The sequence below is a fragment of the Equus przewalskii genome, chromosome 21 (assembly GCF_037783145.1).
Source record: "Equus przewalskii isolate Varuska chromosome 21, EquPr2, whole genome shotgun sequence".
NCBI classification, from domain to species: Eukaryota; Metazoa; Chordata; class Mammalia; order Perissodactyla; family Equidae; genus Equus; species Equus przewalskii.
In genome coordinates, this window is record NC_091851.1 from 20956888 (window position 1) to 20980647 (window position 23760).

General features: G+C 43.2%; 1 protein-coding gene across 4 annotated transcripts; it reads left to right on the top strand.

The window, feature by feature from the left end:
- The first annotated feature begins 2138 nt into the window (after positions 1-2138).
- LOC103567260 (signal-regulatory protein beta-1-like) lies at positions 2139-23497 on the top strand. Of its 4 annotated transcripts, XM_070588991.1 has the most exons (6): positions 2139-2299; positions 10375-10728; positions 12430-12750; positions 13340-13672; positions 19204-19312; positions 22510-23497. In XM_070588991.1, exons 1-5 carry the CDS (start codon positions 2227-2229, stop codon positions 19308-19310), a joined length of 1188 nt encoding a protein of 395 aa, XP_070445092.1. In that variant the 5' UTR covers positions 2139-2226; the 3' UTR covers positions 19311-19312; positions 22510-23497. The 4 variants fall into 4 exon arrangements, with proteins under 4 accessions (XP_070445092.1, XP_070445094.1, XP_070445093.1 ...); XM_070588993.1 differs by lacking the exon at positions 12430-12750 and having other exon boundaries at positions 2140-2299; XM_070588992.1 differs by lacking the exon at positions 19204-19312 and having other exon boundaries at positions 2140-2299; positions 22510-22795.
- Positions 23498-23760: the final 263 nt, after the last annotated feature.

Consider the following 23760-nt stretch of genomic DNA (forward strand, 5'->3'; position numbering starts at 1 on the left):
CTATAGGTTTCTTTTGTGAGAATATCCCACAATTTATCAGTTATTCTCATGATGGATATTGAGGCTTTATCTGATGTTTTGCCAGAACAACTTCGCAGCAAACATTCTTATCTTTGTTTCCTTGGGCACACAGGGGAGAGTCCCTCTTGTTCCTCTAAAGTGGTCCCCAAAAGCAGCAATATTGGTATCATTTGGGAGTTTTTGTTACAGAAGAGAAGTTTTCAATTTTTTCATCAAGTTTTGTTCTTTCCAATTATGCCTTTTATCTAGCTGTATTTTTCTGCTGTGTGTGTGCCTGTGTATTATAGATGGTAATAGTCTTATTTCTTTTCTTCCACAATGATAAATTATCCAGCATCACTGATCTGCACTGCCGCTTTTGCCATACATCAGGTTCCCATAAATTTGTGCTCCTCTTTATGAGGTTTCTCTTCCATTGAGCTTCTTGTCTATCTCCCTGTCAAAACTGTACTCTCAATTACCATAGCCTTATGATAAGTTTTGATATCTCTTTTGGACAAATCTCTTCTGGTTATTCAAAATGTTGTGGCTATTCTTTGCCCAAGTGCATTTTTCAATTACTTTGTCAAGTTTCATGAAAGACCCAATTTTTTATTGCATTGAATTTATATATTAATTCTGGCAAATTGACGTCTTTCCAGTATTGAGTTTTCTCATTCATGGACATGATATACCTCTATTTATTTAAGTTTTCTTTTTTGACTTTCAATTCACAGTTTTACAGGCTTTCCCTCCCTATAATGGTCATATGCATCCCTAGTTAGAGCTATCTTGAATACTTTCTAGTTTATAGAATCTTTAAAAATTATTATTGTTTTCAGTAGTTTGTGACTTCTGTATAGGATTGTAGTTGCGTTTTGAATATCAATCTTATATCCAGCAAGCTTATAAAACTCTCTTACTAAAACTAATAGTATGGACATTATTTTCATGTGTAACTCTGATAACATTAATTAAATTACCTAAAATTAGCTTCAATTTTATCAAAGCTACATATACACATGGTTTAAGAATCAAATAGTTCTATATATGAAAACTAGAGTCTCCCTAAATTCTCATCATTTTCCACCTCCCAGAGGCAACCATTTTCAACTCCTTTAACTGATTATTTTAGATTTTACTGCCATATTGCACACAGCATGCTTATATTGCTTCTTCTTGATTACTCAGTCTTAGGCATTATTTACTGACTTCCCACCATGTAAGGTGCGGATATAATGTTCTGTTACTCCTGACCTCACGCCACACATGCACACTTTCTATTTCCCATCACCCTAATATAATTATAGCATAGTTTTGGATAACTTAATAGTCAGCATCTATGTTATAATGACTCTGAGAGAGTTATTTATACCTGAATATTGTAACATTCCCACCTTTTAGTTACAGTGGTCCTCTCATGTGTGTGTCTGTGTAACCACCACCCTAATCAGGATGCACAATTCTGTGCCCACAAGGTCTCCGTGGTGCTAGCCATTTAGAATGACACCCATCCCCACCATAGCAGATCTCTGATAAATGCCAATCTGTTCTCTGCTCTATAATTTAAAGAACGTTCTACAAGCAGAATCATACAGTATGTGACATTTTGAGATTGATTCTATTCACTCAACATAATGTCTTCAAGAAACCTACAAATTGTTGCACATGTAAATAATTCATTCCTTCTTATTGTTGAGTGGTACTTACTTGTAATGGATGCAGCACAGTTTGTTTAACCATTCCCTCATTACTGAACAATTTGGCTCTTTCTAGTTTTTTGACATTACTAAGAAAGCTGCTATAAACATTCATGCATGGGTTTTGTGTAGATATAAGTTTTTAATTCTCTGAGATAAATGCCTGGGAGTGTAATTGCTGGGTCAGATAACCCACTTCCTCTCCTGAGAGAAGTCAGGAAATGATTCCTTTTGTTGATGGGGAGGAAACATTATTTCTGCTAGGCCTGTCCAAGTCTCTCTGAAAACGGAAGATGAGTGACTCCTCACTTGTAGACACCTTCTCTGCCTGATTCCTATTTCACAATCTAGAAGCAGGAACTGTCTGAGGTCTAGAAGCTGGTTGCTGTCACAGCTGTGTCACCCCATCATAGGCGCTTCCTCTTATGTCTCAGGAGGCGGGCCTTTCCTCCCCTCCACAGAGCGCGGAAGTTGGGGTTCTTCCCAGCACACCCACTTAGACAGAGCAGCTCCTCAGGCCTCCAGGATGCCCGTCCCTGCCTCCCGGCCCCACCCCGCTCCTCCTTGCCTGCTGCTGACTCTGCTGCTGGGACTCACAGGTGAGCATTCCTTGGGGTAGAATCCCCTCCCTCTACCCCTGGACTTTTAGGGCCTCCAGGTAAACACGGGTACACCACCCAGAGCTACCACGGAAGGCCAAGGACTGGGCATAGTCTGAGAGCAGGAAATCAGGGATCTGAGCGTGTTTTCTCTGTGGATCCATCACCTGCAGCTGGTTACCAGAGGCGTCAAAATAGATGATGCTTCAAACAGCAGCAAGGAGAACTTTGTGCATATTAACTTGCCTAATCCTCACAAAAACGCTGTGCGATAGCTGAGACTTTATCACTGATTTGTAGGTGGGGAAACTGAGGCAGAGAGAGTAACTTGCCCAATATCACTTGCATGAGGCCGTGAAGCAGCTGGGATTTGATTCCAGGCCGACCAGCTCCAGACTTCATTCCTTTAACCACGTTATACTGCTCAGCTTCTCAGAGGAACATAATTGTAGAAAAACCAGAAAGCACAGAGAAGCAAACAGAAGAATAGCCATCAGCATCCTGGCACTGAGCGGTCAGCAGAGTCCAGTTCTGCTGTGTGCGCTCGCAGACCTGTGTTAGTGATGCCTGGGGTGGTTCCAGTGTGCCAAATTTATTACTGATTTCTTAATATGTATTATAATTTAATTTAATTCTGAAAACAACCTTGTATACTAGCACTAGGCCATGCTTTCATATCTATTTGTGAATGCATGTATTGTGTGTGTGTGTGTACAGGTGTGTGTGAGGAAGTGTACACACACAGACTCACATGAGATTTTTGAAATCATTTTTGAAATGATTTTCTTCAAATCATTTTCAATCTACCTGACATGCACACTGAACAGATGTTTAAATGTTTTTGTCTCTCAGCTGACATCCCTCCTTCTTCTCTAAATTTACCCCCTACCCTCCTCAAACTCTTAAGAGAAGCAAACTTCTCTCTTTCATGCATTACTATCTTGGAGTCCTTCTTCCATGTTGGACAAAGGTGAAGTAAGAGAAGGGGATAAAACATACAGAGACTCCTGCCTATATGATCTGTATCTATAATTATATCCATATCTGTGTCCATATCTATATCATCTAATGTCAGCTGAAGCCCCCATACCTCAGGATCTAATGAGTAATAACTTTAATTTCTTGAACATTCCCCGTGTCCATACACTGTTGGAAATACCACCAGCTGTTATCTCACATGATCATCATATCCAAGGTAGATTCTCTTGTCCCCTCTACCTTACAGGTGAGAAAACGGGAGCACAGAGAGTTTCACGGCCACTCAATGGTCAATGGAGGAGCCATGATTTGAAATCAGGCAGTTGAGTCTAGAGCTCATGGGTTTAACCATTACCCCACCTCCATCCCGTGAGATTTCTGCAGCTGCTGCCACTGCCTGTGGGGAAGGAAGGTGTGGGGAAGCAGGTTTGGGGTTTTCTTCTCCTGGCTCCACTGCTTCCTGCATATGCACAATTTGCTCTTGTTTCTCATAAAGTCGTCTATACGGGAAACTCAATTTCTGACAGAATTTCCATAAAGGTCACCCATTTAAAATCACCTTCAGGGTCTCAGGGAGGTGTCATACTGGGTAATTCACACATCATACAAACATTTATTGTATACCTACTATGTGCCAGGAGCTGCTATAGGAACTTGGGGTGTAGTGGAGAAAGAAAGAAACAAGGTAATTGCCCTCATGGAGCTTATATCCTAGTGGGGAAATGCTAACAAAGAATAGACATAATAAATAAGTAAAGAATATAGTGTATTAGAAAGTGATGTGTTAAGGAAAGAATTAAATTATTACTAGATAAAGAATTGGGAGAATCTGTAGGTTGGGGTGTATTTTAAATGGAGTAGTCTTGGTGGGCATCACCAAGAAGAGGAATTTAAGCAAAGAAAAAAGTAAGGGACAGACGTGAGCCATATGGTGATCTGGGGGACGAGCCTTCCTGACAGGGAACAGCATGTGCAAAGGCCCTGAGAGTAAGATCTTCCTGTTGTGTTCAAGGATTTGGGCTTTTGCTCTGAGTGACATGGCTGTAATTGCAAAGTTTTGAAGAGAGAAGTGACATGATCTGACATGAGTTTTAAATTATTCTAGCATTTGTTTGAAAATAGACTAAACAGGACATAAAGCAACTAGAACATTTAAGAGGTCATTGCCTTCATGCAAACAAGAAAAAGTGGCTTTCAATAGGACAGTAGCTAGTAGGGATAGGGGAAAGAGGCCAGATTTTGGATGTATGCTGGAGTCGAGGCAATACAATTTCCTGATGTGCAGAATTGGGGGTGGAAGAGAAAGACTCCAAGGGTTTGGGCCCTGAGCATCTGGAAGAATAAAGGTGCCTCAGCTGGGACACACAGGGCTGTGGGGAAATTCAGGAGCTCAGTTTGGGACATGTTAACTGTAGATGTTTACTTCTATCCAAGGAATATATCCAGTAGGCGGTTGACATACAAGTCCAGAGTTCAGAGAAAAGCCTGGGCCAAAGATGTAAATATGAGAATTATAGATACACAGATGACAGATGGATCTTGACCTCATCCCTATTCTGTCTCATCTCCTCCATTCCCTCCATTTCTCCCTCCAGGATTCATCCGTATTTCTTCCCATTTTTGCCTTAGCTTCCAATCTTCTTCTCTAAACTTAAAAACCCAAACCACCTGATGTTCTGGGCACACCAAAGGACCTGTCTCTAGTAGCGTGTGCCCTCCTGAGGAGGCAGGTTTGGGTACAAACAGTGCTAAGTGGGTGGGTTTCACCAGCTCACACTCTGCAAAGGTGAACCATAAATTTCTTCTGAGGAGAAGCTAAGAAGTAGAAAAGAACAAAGGATTCATTTGTGGTGCCACAAAAGCCTGCGCCTCTGATTTATGTCCCTGCCATGAGAACCCCTTCCTGATTTTTAAGACACTTCAAATAAGAAGGAATGTTTTTGTATTTCTCTATGTGTCCATGAACTGATTAGTCACCGAGGCAGTGAAATCGAGGTGGGAATTCTTGCACCTGCAGTTCAGTGATTGGCCCAAAGGTGACTTGTGTCTCTTCAACTCACAACTCATTGTCCAAACACAGTCAACCACCCACAATTCTTTTCAAAGCACAAGTTTGAAGTCTGCTGTTTCCTTGCTTGCTCCCATGGTTCTATCTTCCCATTCAAGCTCCGGTTTCTCAAATCCATCAGTCTTTGGAATCAACATTTTCTCTTTTTCCTCGAGCCATTTAGTTCAATTCAGAGGCTCTACATGAATCACCAATTTGTGTTAGTACATATTTTTGATTGTGATAAAATACACATAACATAAAATTTACCATTTTTAAGGATACAATTCCATATCAAGTACATTCACGATGTTGTGAAACAATCACCACCAGACATTTCCAGAGCTCTGTCAGCATCTTGAGCAGAAACTATTTCCATTAAACAGTAAGTCCCTTTTCCTCCTTCCCTCCAGCCCCTGGTAACTTCTGTTCTACTTTTTGTATCTATGCATATGCCTATGCCAGGTACTTCACATGAATGGAATCATGTATTTGTTCTTTTGTATGTGGTTTATTTCACTTAGCATAATATTTTCAAGGTCCATCCATGTTAGAGGATGTATCAAAATATCATTGCTTTTTAGGGCTGAATAGCATTCTATTGCGTGTGTGTGTGTGTGTGTGTGTGTGTATACTGCATTTTGGTTATCTTCATCTCTTGATGGAAATTTCGGTTGTTTCTACTACGTTTTGGCTATTGTGAATAATGCTGCTTGAACATGTGTCTGAGTCCCAGCTTTTAATATTTTGGGGGTATATACTAAGAGTGGAATTGTTGTGATCCTATGGTAAATTCTATGTTTAACTTTTTAAGAAACTGCTGCTGTTTTCCTCAGCGATCACACCATTTTATACTCCTACCAACAATGCACAAGAGTTGCAATTTCTCCATATTTTTGCCAACATTTATTTTCTGTTTTTTATTTTGTTTTTGATAATAGCCATCCTAAGAGACGTGAGGGAGTATCTTATAATGGTTTTGGTTTGCATCTTTCTAATGACTAGTGATGTTGAGCATCTTTTCTGGTGCTTACTGACCATTTGGATATCTTTCCTGGAGAAATGTCTTTTCAAGTCCTTTGTCCATTTTTTAATTGGGCTGTTATTGGTTGGTTATTTTGCTGTGCAATTGTTAGAGTTCTTTTTTTCAATATATTCTAGATATTAATCCCTTATGAGATATATGCTTTCCAAATATCTTCTCCACTCTGTGAGTTTGTCTTTTCACTCTCTTGATAGTATCCTCTGAGATATATATATCTTTTTTTAATATATTCTAGATATTTAGATTTAATATAGAGTTCTATATTCTATATTCTAATAACATAAATAAAAGGCATTCAAAATGGAAAGGAAGAAGTAAAACTATCTCTGTTTGCACATGACATGATTTTATACATAGCAGCTCTAAAGATTAGACACAGAAACACACACATTATTAAAGCTAATAAATGAATTCAGCAAATTTGCAGGATACAAAATCAACACACAAAACTCAGTGGCATTTCTATATACTAGTGATAAACAGCCTAATATAGAAATCAGGCAAACAATTCCATTTACAATAGCATCAAAAAGTATAAAATACTTAAGAGTAAATTTAACCATGGAAATGAAAGACTTGGACATTGAAAAGTATAAGACATTGAAAGAAATTGAAGAAGTCATAAATAAACGGAAAAACTTCTCATGTTCATGGGTTGGAAGCCTTCATATTGTTAAGATGAGTGTTGAATACTACTTAAAGCAACCTACAGATTCAATACAATCCCTGTCAAAATTCCAATGGCAGAAATATTTTTTGAGGAAATAGAAAGACACTTTCTAAAATTCATATGAAATTTCAAGAGACCCCAAATAATCAATCTTGAAAAAGAAGAACACAGTTAAGGGACTCACACTTCCTGATTTGAAAACTTCCTACAAGGCTATAATAATCAAAATAGTTTGGTATGACATTAGAACAGATATATTTATAGACACCAATGGACTAGAATAAGAGAGATTTGAAATATATCCTCATATATATGGGCAAGTGATTTTCAACAAGGATGCCAAGATCATTCCATGGGGAAAGGATAATCTTTTCAACAAAGGACACTGGGAAACCTGGATATCCATATTCAAAAGAATGAAGTTGGACCTTTACACCATATAGACAAATGAACTCAAAATGGCTAGAGGCCTACATGTAAGAGCTAAAACAATAAAATTCTGAGAAAAAACCATAGGTGAAACTCTTCATGACTTTGGAATTAGCAATGATTTTTTGGATATGACACCAAAAGTATAGGCAACAACGGAAAACATATGTAAATTGGACTTCCTCAAAATTAAAAACTTTTCTGCATCAGAGGATACTATCAAGAGAGTGAAAAGACAACTCACAGAGTGGAGAAGATTTTTGGAAAGCATACATCTCATAAGGGATTAATATCTAGAATATATTAAAAAAAGAACTCTAACAATTGAACATAAATAATATGAACAAAAGTCTAATTGCTTTTGCTGTAACGTCCAGTATTGTGTTGAATAGAAGTGGTGAAAGTGGGAATCCATGTCTTATTCTTGATCTTGGGGGGAAAACTTTCAGACTTTCTCCACTGAATATGATGTTAGCTGTGTGTTTCTTAGATATGATTTTATCATTGTGAGGAAATTTCCATCTATCCCTAATTTACTGATTGTTTTTATCATGAAAAATGCTGACTTTTGTCAAATGCTTTTATTTTATCAAATTAGATGATCATGTGTCTGTTTTTCTCATCTTTCTAATAATGTAGTACATTACATTCTTTGATTTTCATATATTGAACCATTCTTACATTCCAGGAATAAATCCCACTTGGTCATGGTACATAATTATTTTCATATGTTGTTGGATTTTTTTTGCAAATATTTTGTTTTGGATTTGTTGCATCAGTATTTGTAAGAGATATGTGTATGTAGTTTTATCGTAGTGCCTTTGTCTGGCTTTGGTCTCAGGATAATGCTCGCCTGAGAACGAGTCTCAGAATAACTCTAAATAAGTTAGGAATTCTTCCTTCCTCTTTAAATTTTTTTTGAAAGAGTCTGAGGAAGATTAGTGTTAGTTCTTCTCTAAATGTTGGTAGAAGCCACGTGGTCCTGGGCCTTTCTTTGTTGGGAGGTTTGATGATTGAATCAATCTCCTTCCTAGTTGTGGATCTATTCAGATTTCCTATTTCTTCATGATTTGGTCTTGGTAAGTTGTGTTTTTCTAGGAATTTGTTCATTTTATCTAGATTATCTAATTTATTGGTGTACCATTGTTCACAGTATTCTTTTATGATCGCTTTCATTTCTGTAAGATCATTAGTAATATCCTTCTTTTGTTTCTCATTTTAGTTATTTGGATCTTCTCTCCTTTTTTCTTAATCAGTCTAGATAAAGTTTTTTCAGCTGTCGTGATCTTTTGGAGGAACCACTCTTGGTTTTATTAATTTTCTCTTGTTTTTATTCATATTTTATTCATCTCTGCACTAATCATTATTATTTCCTTCCTTTTACTAGCTCTGAGTTTATTTTGCTCTCCTTTTTCTAATTTCTTAAGTTATATAGTTAAGTTATTGATTTACGATCTTTCTCTCTTTAAACGTATGCATTTACAGCTATCAATTTCCCTCTAGCACTGCTTTCAATGCATCTCATAAGTTTGGGCATGTCGTGTTTTTGTTTTCATATTTCCTGGGGTATTCTCTAATGTCCCTTGTGATTTCTTCTTTGGCTATGGATTTTTTAAGAGTGTGTTGTTTGATTACCTTGTGTTTGTGAGTATTCCGTCCCTCCTTCTCTTAGTGATTTCTAGTTTTATTTTACTGTTTCACCAGGGAACTGCTTGAATAGCCCTTTTTTTATATTCCAATACGTTGCCTTGTCGTTCAATCTGTGTCAAGGCCATATACATAGGTTTTTGTTGTGGAAACTGGTTTCTGAAACGGTCAGAAGAGATCTATGTGGTAGACACAATAATGGCCCCTCAAAATGGTCAATTTCCTAATACCTAGAAAATGTGAATATTTTGCTTTATATCACAAAGGAGATTTTGCACGAGTGATTAAGACTCTTGATATGGTGAGATTATTCCTAGATTGTCAATGTGGGCCCAATTTGATCACAAGGGTCCTTATAAGAAGGAGGCAGGAAAGTTAAAGGTAGAGGAAAACAAGTGACAACAGAAGGAAGAGCTTGGAATGATAAGAAGATGGGAACCATGAGGAAAGGAGTGTGGGCAGCCTCTAGAATTTGGGAAGGCCAGGAAGAGAGTTTCCAGAAGAAATGCAGCTCGGCTGACGCCTTGATGTTAGCCCAGAAACACCAGTTGTGGACTTCTGACCTCCAGAATTATATAATAAACTTCTGTTGTTTTAAACCACTAAGTTTTTGGTAATTTGTTACAGCAAGATTAGGAAAATAATATAACAAAATTATGCTATGGATAAAAAAATCCCAGGAACTTGAAACAATGTTTTAAATCTTATTTAAACTACAAGTTTATTATGTTTTGTGAGCTCTGCTCATCACTGTCTCTCAAGTATCCAGGCTGATGGAGCAGAGCCCATCATGAACATGTGGATCTCTGCATATGAGGGAATTGATGCACAGAGGATCTTGCAGATAAATGCATATCCCACAAAATTCCTTCCTCACTTCTACATGCAACTCACTGGTCTAAAAAAGTCTCATGGTCCCACTCAATGCAAAGGTCAGGAAATGCAACACATCGTCTGGCCAGAATGTGGACAGCCAGAAATATCTGGTGAAGCATGAAACCCCCAGAGAGGGCTCAGGCACGCAAAGCAGCTCTCTGCCACATCATTTATCCTCACTGTGCCTCAGTTTCCTCACCTGTACTAGGATCTCACATTACAGGCTTGTTGTGAGGGTTGCATGAAATGATGCATGCAGTGTGCAGAGCTCTAGGCCAGCTCATGACGTGCACTCAGTCAGTGAAAGCTGTTATTGACAAATAATTGAGAAAACCTACAGGATCACATAAGGATGGATAAATAATGGATTTGTTTCCCTCCAGGAGCGGCAGGTGAGGAGCTTCAGGTGATTCAGCCTGACAAGTCAGTGTCCTTCACAGCTGGAGAGACGGCCACTCTGCGCTGCACCATGACCTCCCTGTACCCCGTGGGGCCTGTCCTGTGGTTCAGGGGGACAGGGCTAGACCGGGAATTAATCTACAATTTCAAAGGAGGCCACTTCCCCCAAGTAACAAATGTTTCAGACAACACAGAGAGAAACAACATGGACTTTTCCATCCATATCAGTAGCATGACCCCAGCAGACACTGGTACCTACTACTGCGTGAAGTTCCGGAAAGGGAGCCCTGATGATGTGGAAGTTAAGTCCGGACCAGGCACCCAGCTCACCGTGAGTGGTGAGTACAGCGTGGGCCTCCTTTGTCCCCTGGTGTGTGACAGCAAGTCAATGATAATACCCTCCATTCTTTGAGCAACAACAAGAATCACATGTGGCAGTGAGTGCTTATACTCATGATCTGATTTCACCCCCTTCTATAGATCAGGGAAGTTGAGGTCTACAGAGGTCATGCTTGTTTCTCAAGGCCCCACGGCTGTTAAATGAGGGGAAGTCTGGAACCACCATCTGCCTGGCTCCACAGCCCCTGCCTCTTCCAATCCCATCCAGCCCTTTGGAGTCAGGGACGAGGGAACTGAAAGTCTGAGTAACTTGCCTGGTCACAAGGCCAGACTTCACTCTGCCTGCAGAGAGTGCCCCTCAATTTGGCTGAGTCTCCCTTTACTCAGCATTTACTGAGCACCTACTGTGTGTCAGGCTCTGCTCTGGGTGCTGTGGAAGCCACAGTGGACACAACAGGCAAAGGATCTTCTCCCTGGAAGCTCACATTCTCTTCCCTCCCTGTGAGGGAAATCCATGCAGGGCAGGAAGGGGAGGGGAGAACGTGTGTTTCTTCATTTCATCTTCAAAACATCAAACTGAGAAGAATCCATGAGAGCCACAGACTCTCTGTTTACTCTGACAGCCCGGCTGGAGGAGATGCACAGGTTGGGTGTTTGCTTTGTGTCTGTCCAGAAAACCCTTAGGTGATTCAGGGATGGAATCACACAGCCACCGAAGGCTCAGGGCTGAGCCGGGTCATCTCAGAATGTCCTTCACCCAGCGAAGAGGTTCCTCACGTGAATGACTTAGGGTTTCCCCGTTGAGGCAGCAAAGATGCTCATTTAGGGTTTTCTGCCAGAGGCCCAGGATTCTGAATCCTGAAATGTCAGTGCACAATGGACATTTAGACCCATCCATGCCAAACTTCCATGTATACACGTGGAACCTGAGGCCAGGAGATGACAGGTGCCTTGCCCACAGTCACATGGCCAGGCAGTGAGGGGATCTTTCCAGAACCCAGATCTGATTCCAGGCAGGCTCCTTCCTACCCTGGCATTGGACATTCTTTCCTAGAAGAACTTGGCCCACAGCAATTGCTGAACAAAAACTTGTTACAGCAAACCACTGAACAGGGAGCCAGCATTTCTCCTTTTTGGCGGTTTCCTAAAGGTTCAGAATGCCCCTCATTCAGACCCTGAGGCCCCAGGTGATTGAGAAACCTTGCCTCATCGTCAGGCACATCATCCCCAAGCAGGCATTCCATATCAGCGCCTAGAGCTGGCATTGTTTCCACAGCTGCATAAAATCCATCGTATGGAGACAGCATCCTTCATTTTACAATCTTCTGTCCATGGATATAAGCTGTTCCCAACTTTGGGATATTAAACCAGTGCTGCACCACTCTACTGAAGAAGGAGATGCCCACTGGAAGTGGCACTGCTAGGTCACTGGGTGTGTGTATTTCAATTTGTGTGGATGTTGCCAAATTTCTCACCTAGACGCGGTAGCAACTGAGTCTCCCCACAGCACTGCCCCTTACTCAGAGTTCACCTCTGGAACCTGTGCATCCTCTTCCATAAGACGAGGATAATGACCCACCCTCCCAGCACCATTAGAAGGAGTAAAACTAATATATGTGAAATTTCTTAACAGTGTCACCCACTTATGATCAGTGATGTAATCACATCATGTTTATTGTTTATAAATGCTCCTTTTGTAGCCAAACCCTCTCCCCCCGTGGTATCAGGCCTCACGGCGAGGGCCCTGCCCGAGCAGACAGTGAGCTTCACCTGCGAGTCCCATGGCTTCTCCCCCAGAAACATCACCCTGAAATGGTTCAAAAATGGCAATGAGCTCCCAGCCTCCCAGACCAACGTGGACCCAGAGGGAGACAGCGTGTCCTACAGCGTCTCCAGCACAGCCCAGGTGCTGCTGGCCCCGGGGGATGTTCGCTCCCAGGTCATCTGCGAGGTGGCCCACGTCACCCTGAAGGGGGTCCCTCCTCTTCGTGGGACGGCCAACTTGTCTGAGACCATCCGAGGTAGACGCCTCTCACCCCCAGCCCAAGCCCGCACCTGCCCCCAAGCCCCCAAGCCAGCTCCTCCCCCTGCTGTTTCCTCCAGGCCTGAATTGCCTGGAACCCAATTCCTGACAGTCCTTCCCAATCACCAGGCTCCTGGATGTGCTGGTCATTCACTCCTGTTTTAGTGGTGGCTGCCAAGTGAACACCTACTATGTGCCAAGCTCTGTGCTAGGTAGTGTCATCTACTTAGCAATAGCAGCTCCAGTCACTGAGCACCTACTCTAAGCCTAGTCCCTGTCTGCTTGGTGATTTCATTTACTTTGCTACAATTATTATGCTTCCAGTGTATGCCAAGGGCTGTGCTTGTTGATTTCACTTATTATGACCCTAATAGGAGCTACCAGTCCCTGAGCACCTACTGTGTGCCTGGCCCTGTGCTCATGATTTCATTCATATGCAAAGATAGCCTCAGTGTTTGAGCACCTGCTGCATGCCTGGCACTGTCCTGGGTGAGTCCCATCTGTGGTGGTGGGAGCTAAGCTATGGAGCCCTCCTCTGTGATCTGTCTGTTCCATAAGGTCAGAGCTTCTGCCCTGTGCTGTTTCAGTTCCGCCCACCTTGGAGGTTTCCCAGCACCCCATGGCAGGGAACCTGGTGAACATGGTCACCTGCCAGGCGAACAAGTTCTACCCCCGGCACCTAAAGCTGACCTGGTTGGAGAACAGAAACATGTCCCGACAAGAAACAGCCTCAACCCTCATAGAGAACAAGGATGGGACCTTTATTCAGATGAGCTGGCTCCTGATGAACTCATCTGACCACAAGGAGGATGTGGTGCTCACCTGCCAGGTGGAGCATGATGGGCAGCCGGCGGTCACCAAACACCTTACTCTGGAGGCCTCTGCCCACCAGAAGGTGCAGGACACAGGTGGAACCACTGGTAAGGCCTCCACTCCAACTGACCTGGTGCTTTCTAAATTTTACCTTTTTTTAAATGTTAAAAGTAGCAATTAATGCTTATTATAGGATAATGTAGAAGTCTATAAATATAAAGTAGAATTTAGAAGTGAGCTCTCCTCCACCAAATCCCACCCTCCAAGAGTCAGCACTAGTAAGAGTGGTGCATATCTTTACAGATGTTTGGACATAAATGCACATTAAAGGAAGAAGAAGGGAGGGAGGGAGCTCACTTGTTCACAGCATCCTGCCTCTTACTTTCTTCACCTGACTATGATTACGTCACCATCCATGTCAGCCCACCTCCCACCTCCTTGCTCTTTCTAACCTCCGCCAGTCTCTATTCCATACTAGACTTTTCCATCCACATCAGTAATGTCACCCCAGCAGATGCCTACACCTACTACTCTGTGAAATTCTGGAAACGGAGCCCTGAGTACAAGGGGTTTGAGTCTGGACCAGACATGCAGGTGATCCTGAAGGATCACACACAGGCCTCCTTTGTCCCCTGACTTCTGACAATGGACCAAAAATAATCACAACCGTTCACAGCACATTTACTATATGCAATTCCAGTTCACCTGTGATCTCCTTTCCTGCTTCAACCACCCTGTGAGTCTGGAGTTTTACAGATGAGACTCAGGGAGCAATGGCGGGATGTTGTTGAAGACATCTTGCCATTAGACCAGGTGATTGGGCTAAACTAGTCGGGCAAATCTGAGTCCCCAAGGACAGGGACCACAAGCATGTACAAGGAATATGTGCTAATTAAAGATACCTTCCCCCTCAGCTGGACATTGTCTCAAGGACCTACAGAGTCCCCTTTTCTATGAACAAAATATGTGTTGTTTCTCTCTCATGTAACATCAGAGGGAGTTGAGTCAGGTTTCTAAGAATCTTTACTCCAGAAGTCCTTTCAAAGGCCAACGTTCCTTCCATCTGCCAATTGTGTTGCCTCATCTGATGGGACAACCCTGGGACACCAACTGTCCATGTCCCTGCCTGCTGGAAGAGGAAATATAGGAAAATGAAGACAATCTTCCTCAAAACAAAAGACTACCGAAGTTGCATAATTGTGTCCACTAATATCCTAGTCATGTATGTGCATCCAAATGCAACTGGAGTCCACTATTTTGTGGTCATTTGACCACACATTGGTTTTTCTACAAAGCCAATGCTATTACACACATAATAAAAATAACGATAATTCCTTCATATGGCCTAAAATGGAGTATATGTTCACATTTTCCCAAATTTCTTTTATAGGTGTTTTTTTGCACCAAAATTGCTTTTAACTCATCTGTAAATGTTTGGTACAATATTCCTGTGAAACCATCAGGGTCTCAAGAATTCTTTTTCATTTGTTTTAAATTATGAACTCAGTTTCCTTAATAGATTAGGGCTATTCAAATTATTCATGTCATATTGGGTGAATTGTGGTTGGTTGTGTTTTTTGAGGAATTTGGTCCATTTTCTCTAGGTTGTCAAGGATGCCTGTAGGGTTGTTCACAATCTCCCTGTATTATCCTTCTGATGTCTGCAGGGTCCGTAGTGATGTCCCCTTATCCATTCTGGATATCTGAAATGTGTCATTTCTCCTTTTTTCATCGTTAGTCTTGCTAGAAGTTTCTTCAATTTTATTGCTCTTTTCAAGGAATCTGCTTTTTTATTGACCTTTTCAAACAAATGGGATTTTCTCTATTACTTCTCTGTTTTCAGTTTCATTGATTTTTCTCCTTTTTTCTTTACTATTTCCTTCCTTCTGCTGTGTGTATATTTTACTCCTCCTTTTCTCATTTCTTGAGGCAGGAATGTGATGACTGATTTTACACTTCTCCTTTGTCTAGTGCCATCCTGGTCTCCTCCTCTGGCGGGCAGTCCGGAGTGTGGAATCTAGACCCCCAGCCACTGTGTTTCCCCTCCAGTCCTCAAGTGCCAGCCAATCTGCTTCCTCGTGCTCTTTCAGAGGCCCTCTGTGCTTGTACCTCATGTTTCTAGGGGTCGGAGTTGTACTAAATGAGGAGAGCAGGGAGAGACAGGTCTATGCCATCCTGTCTGGACCAGCCTGGGTTTGCTCCTTTGTCTCCATCTCCCACTGAGGCTCTGACCAGGGTTGTTAGTTCTGGGTGCTCTCAGTGTGCGTGACTAAGCATGTACACTAGTTTACCAAGGCCGGAAATGGTTTTGGGTTGTCATGATTGTCAGGCTGGAGCAAAGTGCCAGATGCATATGTGACCCTGCTGCAGCGGGATGCCCAGCCTGCCCTGGCGTCTGAGGGCTTCAGCCACTGCAGTCCTGGGTCCAATGGGTCTGGTGTTAGGATGCATATTTTTGTGTTCATTTCCATGGTGTTGGGGTGTTTTACAATATTTCTAGCTTAATAGACCTCTCTTCTCTAGGTATAGCATAACCCAGATATGTTCATGGAGTTTGGGTGAGTCGGTTTTGACAATGGGAGAAGGGTTCTGAGAACTCTAAGCTCTTCAGTTCTCTTTTTCTTTCAGAACCTTAAATTTCCCTCTTCTCTTTTTCCTTTTTCCCATCACTACTCAATTGCCAAACAACACTTCTTCCTTCTCTTATGGCTTTTCAACCAAGAAGTTATGCACTTTAAATTGAGCCTATTCAGGGCCGCCCCGTACTGAGTGGTTAAGTTTGTGCACTCCACTTTGACAGCCCAGGGTTGGGATCCCGGGCGCGGACATAGCACCTCTCATTAGGCCATGTTGAGGCAGTGTCCCACATGCCACAACTAGAAGGACCCACAACTAAAAATATACAACTATGTACTGGGGGGACTTGGGGAGAAAAAAGCAGGGAAAACAATTGAGCCTATTCTTTCAGCAACATCTATTTGTTCTTTTAAAATACCACAGCCTCCTTGGTTAGGTTCTTATTGCCACCATAAAGAATTGCCACACTTTTAGTTATTTAAAACAACACAAATTTATGACCTTACGGTTCTAGAGGTCAGGGGTCTACAATGGGCTCAGGGCTGTGCTCCTTCTGGAGGCTCCAGGGGAAAATCCGTGTCCTTGCCTTTTCCAGCTCCTAGAGGCTGCCCACCTTCCTCGGTAAGGGCCCCCCTCACTCTGACCTCTGACTCTGTCTTCACATCTCCTTCTCCGACTCTCCTGCCTCCCTCTTTCTCTTATGACGATCTTTGCGATCACACTTGCTCCACTCAGATAACCCAAGATGGTGTCCCCATCTCGAGATCCTTAATCACCAAGACTATGCCTTTTACCATGTAAGTAACAGATTCACAGATTCTGAGGAGTCTGTGCCAACTTTTTTCAATCGGGTGGACTTGAAACTCCTTCCTGTGATCTGTGCTCTGCTCTGCAGGACACTTTTCCAACTTTTCAAATTTAGGGTGGATTTACTCTTGGTGGTGGGATTTCCAAATAACTCTCAGGCTCCTTTGCTAGCAGCCCTGTCGTTTTTCCTGGTAGCTGGGTGAGGCTGAGATGACAGCCTAGTGACCAATTGTGCACGGGGGTTTGGTGATTCTTCTCTTTTGACTCACAGTTATTTTGAAGTTTTAGCATTTTCTCTTCAACTAATACTGAGAGCCAGTTTTGTGTAGAATTTAACTTCCCCTTTTTGTTCTTTCTTCTGGTTTGGAGACGCCGTTTTTGGAAACAAGGAGCTGTGCTGCTCTTTGTCCTCAGTGCCCGGAGCTCAACTGAAGATTCCTGAGTGCTTTGTCCCATATGACCCTGTCCCACATCTCAGGGTCCATCCTTCCCCATTAGGGCCCAATTCTGGCAGAGCAGGCCACTGAAGCTGAGAATTCAACCTCCTCTGCAGCTCTGCTAATGTAATGATGTCCTAGGCCCATCCTCACTTCTTCTGCCCTCTGGCTCTAGGAGATAAGACTCTAGGAGATAAGGCTGCCAGGTAGTCCTCTGGCCCTCAGACTTGACCTTCAACTTGTGATTAATTGCTCTTACTTTTCATTATCTTTCTCCGAAGGATTGATGCCCCAGCAACAGCCATCCAACTCCACAGTGCTTATAATTACAATTTTTCAGCTCAATTTCAAATGCCTGATGCCAAGGTATTCCCTTCCTCTGGTTACACCTTCCCAGTTCAACACTGGTGAAGTATGAACATTTGCACCACGAGGGGAGGCCAGGGCCTAACCTGTCTCCACTTCCCACCAGTGCTGGGGTCCTCTTGGCCAGCCAGATGATGAGTTATCCAGTTCCATATTTGCATTTAGAGTTTGCTTTCCAGAGCACTCCCAGAGGAACTCCCTTAGGTCAGTACTCTGGGAAGCAGACTCTGAAATAGATATAAGAATGTAGAAGCTTATTGTGGAGTGCTGCCAGGATCAACATGCCTGTGGGAGTGAAGGAGCGGGACTGGGAAAGGGAGCTGTTCACCTTCAAAGCAGGCACAACAAAGGCTGGGCTGCTATCACAGAGCTGTAGAGTCAGGTGGCCTTTCAGCGCTGTTCTCAAAAGAGGGGAGAGGGCTGAGCCTCTATACTCCAGTTCAGCCAGTCCTTTGATGGGAGCTGCCCTCCAGAAGGAGGTGCAAACCTGGGCAATGCAGCTCTCTTCACCTGAGAGAAAATCCCAGAGAGCCGGTCAGTAAGCACTGTCATCCTGCAACAGCCAAAGGAGCAAAAAGGGTGAAGTCTCCTCTCCTTCCTTTAGGAGAATTTTATTTATAAAAATTTATTTTAATATATTTATTTATTTAATTTCAAAAGCAAAGCTGCTCATAGTAAATACAAAGAACCCAAAAGTGTGCTTCCCCAGATACAATTTTCTGGGTCCAACAGAAAGATTTCACCTGCCATCTTTGCTGGGATCAAAGAGGGCTGGATGGTATTGGAAGACCCTCCCCAGTGTGAGACCCCATTTTCTAGACTCACCTGGGTGTTCTCCAGCCAGGCCTCATGAGGTCAGCTCACCCTGAGGGCTCCCTCAGCTCCTGAGAACTTGGGACCACCCAGCCTCACCCCTGGTACAAACGAGGGCAGCCTTGTAGCTCTCTCACCCACCGTGAAACCTGTCCTCACTCCACTTGCATGCTGTGTGGACATTCATTCCTATGGCCGTAAGAGACTGAACTTGTCTTGGTCCAAATGGCAAAGTCTCTGGGTCATTCTACAGGACAACAATGATGAATTTCTCTGGGTTTGAATCCCTCTAATATCGTGACCCTCCCTAAACTCTCTGAGCCTCAGTTTCCTCATCAGAATGAGGATAATAGTACCTGTTCCATAGATGTACGAGGATCAAGTACACACTTACAGGTCACTGAGGACACATTCTCTGCCCTTCCCTCAAGCCTTCCTGGCAGCCTGAGAAGGAGGTTGGTGAGAGTGAGGAACCTCTGAACCCTGATTTCTGCCTCGAGCCTGAGCACAGGGCAGGACGCAGGTTCAAAAGCTTCAGAATGCTGATGGCCCAGGTAGCCTCAGATGTTGTCAGTGGAGACCTGGGAATGACTCCTGTGTGGCCCCTCTAATGGCTCCCCCTGTTGCTTGATTTCCAGGCCAAGAGCTGTCCACTGCACCTCTGGTTGTCCTCCTCCTAGGCACAAAGGTGCTGCTGGCCATCGGGGTCTCTACCATCTATGTCCACAGGAAGCGGAGGGCCTGACTGTAAGTTGTGGGGCAGGGAGGGCAGGACAAGGCCTATTCCATAAAGGGCAAGGTAAATAAACGGCTCAGCCCACAGGTCACACACGGTCAGGGCCCACATGGAGTTAAGAGACAGTGATACTCCTCCCTCAACACTCAGGAGTATCATGGGTCCCTCTAAGAGGTTCTCAATCCCAGGAACCATGTGGGGTCCTGCAGGGGGTCGGCTGGATCAAGAGTTTTCAAAGGGTGTCCCCAGAGTCCTAGGGGTTCTGTGGAGGAAGTGGGCAGAAGGGGGCCAAATGAGGGGCACCTGCGTGGGTGGCTCCCTTGGAGACCATCTCTAGATTATTAGAACACTGTGGCTCCATGGGGCAAAAGGACTCCACATTTTAGAACAAGGCTGAGAAGTCTCGGATCTGCTGCTCTGAGGGCTGTTCCCACTCTGACCCTCTGAGTGACAGAGTGGCAGGGCTGGGGAAGGGGACCAGGTCTTGGGAAGGAAGGCTGAGGCGGCAGGATCCTATCTCAGGGGCTGTCTGTCTTCTCATAACAGGTGTCCCAGGAGACACCAGGGACAAAGGAGGCACGCAGGGAACATTTTTTGAATGCTGAGCAGATAATTCAATGAGCACATGTTTCCCACAGCTCCAACCTTCCTTTCCTGCTACCTGCCGGCCTCAGTCTCTGCTGCTTCCCTTCCTTCCTGAAGTGCCCAGCCTATGAGAAGGGACTGACTAGAACCTTCCACGACTCTGCTCCAAATGCCTCCCCTCCCTGGAGACCTGCCTGCTCACATGCTCCTCCTGCTCCTTCTTATAGTCCTTCATGTCTCCAGAGCTGGGTCCTGAGACCCATGGTCCTGAGCCAGAGCCATGGGTACTAGCTCTGGGGACTCTATCTCCCTAGAATATAAGAAACAAGTCAAACCCACACATATCAAGATGTCTCTCATCCATTGCCTTGAGTCTCGGCCATGAATTACACACTCATGTCCATGCTCTCAAGAGTTATTCTGTCTTCTGCATTCCTGCCTACCTTCGACTCCCCAGCCTTGTTGAGGTTCTCTATTGCCTCCTGAGTACAAATGAACCCCCATCCTGATTTTAAGAGGAAAATGTATTCTCTTTCCTCTTTGCCCAAATATCCTACTCCTCAAACCCAGAAAGAAGTTTCCCCCTCTCTCTGTGGTGAAAACATTAATGCTATCGTCTTGCATCCTTCACAACCCTGTTGCTCATGGTACACATGCTGTCAGTCCAAACAGCTTGGAGACATCTTTGATTTCTCTTTCTTTTATATCCCATACTCAATTCTACCTTCGACATGTTTATATCTAGTGATGAAATGGCAAATGTTTAACCATTGAGTCTCCAAAAGAGAAAGAAAAGCCTGATTTGTAGCGTTTGATCATTTCTGTGGTGTAAACCCTCCCAGGATGGCCAATTTCAAGCTGCCAACAGTTTACCAACCAGTTTGCAAAATTCCTGAAAATATAACTATCGGCTCTTTTGAGCCTGTCCAGGCCTTCCCCTGCACGCCACTGAGTTATATCCATAATCTGCACACTTCTCGCCCACCACTGCTCCCTGGTCCCAGCCTCCATCATCTCTTCCTGCACCATCGCTATGTCTCTAACTGGCTTTCATGTTTCAACCACAGAGAGTCTTTGGAAACGTAAGTCAGATCCTGTCACTCCTCTGCTTCTCCCCCAACATACCTGCAGAGTTCACTCTCTCCCTTCTTTCAAGCCTCGGCTCAAATGTCACTCCATTAAAGGCACCTTCCGTAAACCACCCTATATAGAATATCAATTCCTCTCTCTCATCTGGCATTCCAATTCCTCTTGACCTGATTGATTTTGTTCCTTAGCACTTGCTACCATCTGACATACTAAACACGGGCAGTGCTCACTTTGCATGGGAGTGCAGGACCGTAAAAATGACCCTGCAAACTGAAACCATGGAAAGTGACCTCAATACTCAATGGAATTAATAATGATTGTGCTATGACCTTTAACGTTTCTTCCAAATATTAGAAACTCTCTTACTGTCAGTTTTAAATATAGAGGGAAATTAAAAAATAGAAAAACTAATATTTGTTTATATACTGTCATTTGAAACATGAGAAATATTGAGAATTAAAGGGTTTTGTTAATTTGTTTAAACTTTTCAAGAGCAGTTTGAACAGTGTTTGCCTTCTTGTTGTGTAATTTACGATACAGAGCGAGCATCTTTTCTGCGCCTTGGTGACATCATCACACTCCTTTCTAAGTTTCCATCAGCTTCCAATATTTCATCCCTTGTGCCCTCACTGTTGTGAAATCTTTACAAAGTTCCTTTAATTTGAAGTATTTGCTGGTTTCAGTGCCTCTGGGACATTTTCACCCTTTTTCTCACCACCACTTTCCTCATTTATGTGGTAAGTTTGCCTTCACTGAGTTCCTCTGGCTGCACACCTAGAATCTTTCTAACAGCATCAGTGTCAACATCCCCACGGCCAGCTGTTTCTTCTATAACTCCGCTTACCTTCTATTTGAATTTCACTTCCAGCATTATCACTTTTCATGTCTCCATTGCATTTTCATCTCTCTTGCCCACTTTCTTTTACAATAATTCGTTTTTGTAAAACGTCATTTGGAGTCATCACGTGGTGACAAGGAGGTAACACAACTACTTGCTTTGCAGCCTGTACATAAACTGAGTAACAGTCGTAATAATGAATCACTAGAATGGGAGGAAGTCATGTGATTGGTTACTGATCCTGATAAGCATCTGTTTGTTACACAGTGATTTGTGGACTGAAGAACAGCTAGCAGCAAGTCTGTACTTATGCAATTGCTCACCATAAATATATTGTGGTAAATGGAATTTGAACCGTGTGTTGGGGACTCATTGTTTAACTGAGGTTATGGTAACTGAAATTCATGCTTATCAGCACCAGGCAAAGTGAGATCTGCCTGGGTGTGTGTCTCTTCCCCAACAGCATGTCAGTCCTAACAGAAAAGGGACTACCTGTGTCCTCAGCAGCCACAGTGTTGACTGCCACACAGTAGATCCTCACATTTCTTTTTTAGATAAATTAATGACTACTTCACTGAGGACACTAGTTTCTACTAGATGTTGGGTTTCAAAATAAAATTTGTCTTCATTCAACCACCTGATTCTTGTCTTCTGAAGTCCTTTTGTTAAAGACTACTCTTCTTTGTGTTTCTAAAGTGCCATCAAACATTCAACATTGAGGCCGGCCCCGTGGCTTAGCAGCTCGGTTCGCGCACTCCACTTCGGCAGCCTGGGGTTTCACCTGTCCAGATCCTGGATGTGGACCTAGCACCGCTCGTCAAGCCGTGCTGAGGAAGCATCCCACATAGCAGAACTAGAAGGACCTACAACTGGAATATACGACTATGTCCTGGAGGACTTTGGGGAGAAGATGAAGAAGAAAAGAAGATTGGCAACAGATGTTAGCCCAGGACCAGTCTTTAAAAAAAAAACAAAAAGTCAACATCCTCTAGAAAATAAGGATGTGCCAAAAAAAAAAAAACTTCATTGATTGGAGTATGTCAAAAGGGTGCAGAACCAACTGAAAAAGCTCCCAGAGGCCAAAGCTGGAATAATTTGAGCAAGAAAATAAAATTGCATTCTTGTATTGTCTGAATGTTTGTGTCCCCCTGAAATTCATGTGTTAGAACCCTAAGGCCCAATGTGATGATGTTAGAAGATGAGGCTTTTGGAAGGGGATTAGGCCATGAGAGCTCCATCCTCATCAATGGAATTAGTGCTCTTATAAAAGAGACGCCCCCTAGCCCTGCCCCCAAGAGATTCCTAACTCTTTCCACCATGTGAGCATACAATGAGAAATCTGTGACCGGAAGAGGGCCCCACCCAACCATGCTGGCACCCTGCTCTCAGACTTCCAGCCCCCTGAACTGTGAGAAATAAATTTCTGTTGTTTATAGCCATCCAGACTATGGTATTTTGTTATTGCAGCCCCAGCTAAGACAAAATCTAAATAAACTGTGGACTTTGGTTAATAATAATGTGTTAATATAGGTTCATTAGTTGAAATAAATGTACCACACTAATATAAGATGTTAATAACAGGGGAAAATGTGCACAGCAGTGCATGGAACTCTCTGTATTATCATCTCAGTTTTTATGTAAATCTAAAATTGTTAAAAAGAATAAATCTATTTTAAAAATTCAACATCTTTTGCTCAACTGGATCTCTGCTTCTTGCACCCTCTAGGGGAGCAACACAAGGAATGCGTGTTGGGGAGACTTCCGTGTTAATATATCCAAGTTTTATCTCACTCCATAGATCTGAGCTTCCTTCTCCTCCTTCCTCTGTCCTCTGCTAGACCCAGACCCAGGCACTCAGAGATCCCAGAGGAAGCTGCTTCTCAGTCACCCATGATACTCAGCCTAAATTTCTCCAATTAGTAAAGCCCAGGTCAGACCAAGTGGGGT

What these genes read in the sequence shown, in the direction of transcription:
- LOC103567260 (XM_070588991.1), top strand. Translation starts at nt 2,227, where the DNA reads ATGCCCGTCCCTGCCTCCCGGCCCCACCCCGCTCCTCCTTGCCTGCTG. An exon ending in CACCCAGCTCACCGTGAGTG is followed by an intron (nt 10,729 to 12,429) that starts GTGAGTACAGCG and finishes CTCCTTTTGTAG; the next exon opens with CCAAACCCTCTCCCCCCGTG. An exon ending in GGACACAGGTGGAACCACTG is followed by an intron (nt 13,673 to 19,203) that starts GTAAGGCCTCCA and finishes CTTGATTTCCAG; the next exon opens with GCCAAGAGCTGTCCACTGCA.